The sequence below is a fragment of the Impatiens glandulifera genome, chromosome 1 (assembly GCF_907164915.1).
Source record: "Impatiens glandulifera chromosome 1, dImpGla2.1, whole genome shotgun sequence".
In the NCBI taxonomy this organism is placed as follows: Eukaryota; Viridiplantae; Streptophyta; class Magnoliopsida; order Ericales; family Balsaminaceae; genus Impatiens; species Impatiens glandulifera.
The window spans coordinates 138,828,618-138,830,780 of NC_061862.1; the positions used below are offsets into that span (position 1 = coordinate 138,828,618).

A 2,163-nucleotide genomic window follows, 5' to 3' on the forward strand; every position below is an offset into this window, starting at 1 on the left:
AGTTGGTTTTACCTGTCAGCTATCTTTTTTTTCTAAAATGTTTCCAAACGATTATCTATGAGCTGTCTTGTTTCCAAAAGAATTATGAAACAGTGGGTGATTTCATTATGAAACAGTGGGTAATTGATATGAACGGCTGAGATGCATCTTAACCCAATTTATGAAACAGTGGGTATTCCCATTATGAAACTGTGGGCGATTGATATTTGATTATTTGAAAATTTAAAAAACAAAAACAAACAAATGATCTGAAGTTTCATATGAACGGATGAGATGCATCTTTAACGTAGTTAAATTCACCTTTCCTACAAACCTAATTTCTCTCTCACTGTATACCGCCATGGATGAATCTATAGCTCGTTTGCCTGAATGCTTGATTCTTGAGTGTCTTGCTCGTCTACACCTCAAGGAGATACATGTTGCATCGAGAGTCTGTCATAAATGGCTTCGTCTTATTCGATCTCGTTATTTTTACACTCTTAGGAAACAACTGGGATATACGAATCAGGTGGCTTGCTTGCTCCAGAACTTTCCTCCGCCAAAAAACTATAATCTCAAATATGTAATCAACATGTTTGACCCGATTAATCGGGAGTGGAACCGACTTCCTGTCCCTAATTTCACAAATGGGCTTCCTTGGTCGACTTCAATTGCTAGCTCAGAAGGGAAACTCGTCGTGTTTACCGACTGCGATCCGAAGAGTCGTGACCCGGTGAAGTCGGTGTTCGTGTTGGATTTTGTGACTTGGCGGTGGAGGAAAGGAAATGGCATGCCTTTAATTAGGAGCCCAAAATTTTGCACCGTGACTTCCCAATGCCATCGAATATTCATTAGCGGTGACATCGGTCGTGAAGAGGATGCAGTTTGGGAGTATGATGTGGGGAAGGAGGAGTGGACCGAGTTCCATCGGGTGAGAAGCGGCCAGATCAGACAACTTCAGGTAATTGGAGAGGAATTATGGGTTATAATCGGATGCAGAGGCATAACAAATATCAGCATGTTCAAACATGGTGTAGATGTGTACCATCTTCAAACTAAGAAATGGAGACAAGTGAAGTTGGATTTGGAAGGACTTGATGACTTGATTGATCCCCAAATTGACTTGAAATTGTATGAGTTGATGAAGAAGTTTTCCGAGAATAAGTTATGGGTCATGGAAAATTGCTCTCAACTCCAATTGGGTAAGCAAAGTTTACTAATGTCCCCCACAGCAACCCTCAACAGTGGTTGTTATGGTCAGGAGGAATTATTTGTTATGCAGGACCAAGATGGTAATTTTGAAAGAATGCAGCCCAATTCTGTGTTTTCTGGATATGTGGAATCAAGTTGTTGTGTGGAATTCTAATCATCATATTTATGGATGAAATAAAACTTTATTACACTGATAAGTGATGCAATAAAAGGCAATTGTCTCTTTATCTTAGTTGTTTATGCATTTAATTATGGAGATTACATTTTGAATGCTTAACCTTTAAATTAGATCAATCATTTCTGAAGCAACAAAATAGACATTAGTAGCAATATTCAATCAACTTCTTCATTCTGGGGTTCCCAAAACCAACAATATTCAATCAACTTCTTACACACTTTTCATTTCCTTCAGCTTTTCCTTGGTTGTCATCTCATTATTGTGCTTAGACCTCATCTTCTTGGCTTTGCTCCTCATTTTGTAAGCATAGGCATCTATTTTAATGTTAACCTCAATATTTCATTCATTGTTGTTGATCTCATCCTTCTCATACCATGAGAAATGGTCCAGATCGAAACATACCATGATTTCACAATCATCTTGTAATCGTTACTCTCTTGCCCTCGAACAACATCAATCAAAAAACTTGATTGGTTGTCAAAGCTTGTAAAAAATACCTTCACCATTTTTATGGGAATGATAGTGTTTTAGGAGTAATGACAATGGCATAATTTACCATTTATACTACTTCCAAGAGAGAGAAGTGACGTTGAGAAGTTCAAGATTTTGAATTTTCTTATTTTTCTCATCACACAACCCAAATAGTGAAGGATATTGTTTTAGCTAAGGTGAAGGATATATACCTAGGTTAAACGGAGATTGTTGAAATAATTAATTTGATTTTTGAATTGAATATATAATTATCTTAACTTTTCTTAATATAAAAAAATGTGGTAAAAGTTTGCGGAACTCTC

At 36.9% G+C, this 2,163-nt stretch overlaps 1 protein-coding gene across 1 annotated transcript; it reads left to right on the plus strand.

Annotated features, from left to right (window-relative positions):
- Positions 1 to 340: 340 nt before the first annotated feature.
- LOC124945092 (F-box/kelch-repeat protein At2g44130-like) lies at positions 341 to 1,345 on the plus strand. Its single transcript, XM_047485467.1, has one exon. The coding sequence runs from the start codon at positions 341 to 343 to the stop codon at positions 1,343 to 1,345; it is 1,005 nt and encodes a 334-aa protein (XP_047341423.1).
- The last annotated feature ends 818 nt before the right edge of the window (positions 1,346 to 2,163 follow it).

Coding starts and splice junctions, on each gene's coding strand:
- LOC124945092 (XM_047485467.1), top strand. CDS start 341: ATGGATGAATCTATAGCTCGTTTGCCTGAATGCTTGATTCTTGAGTGT.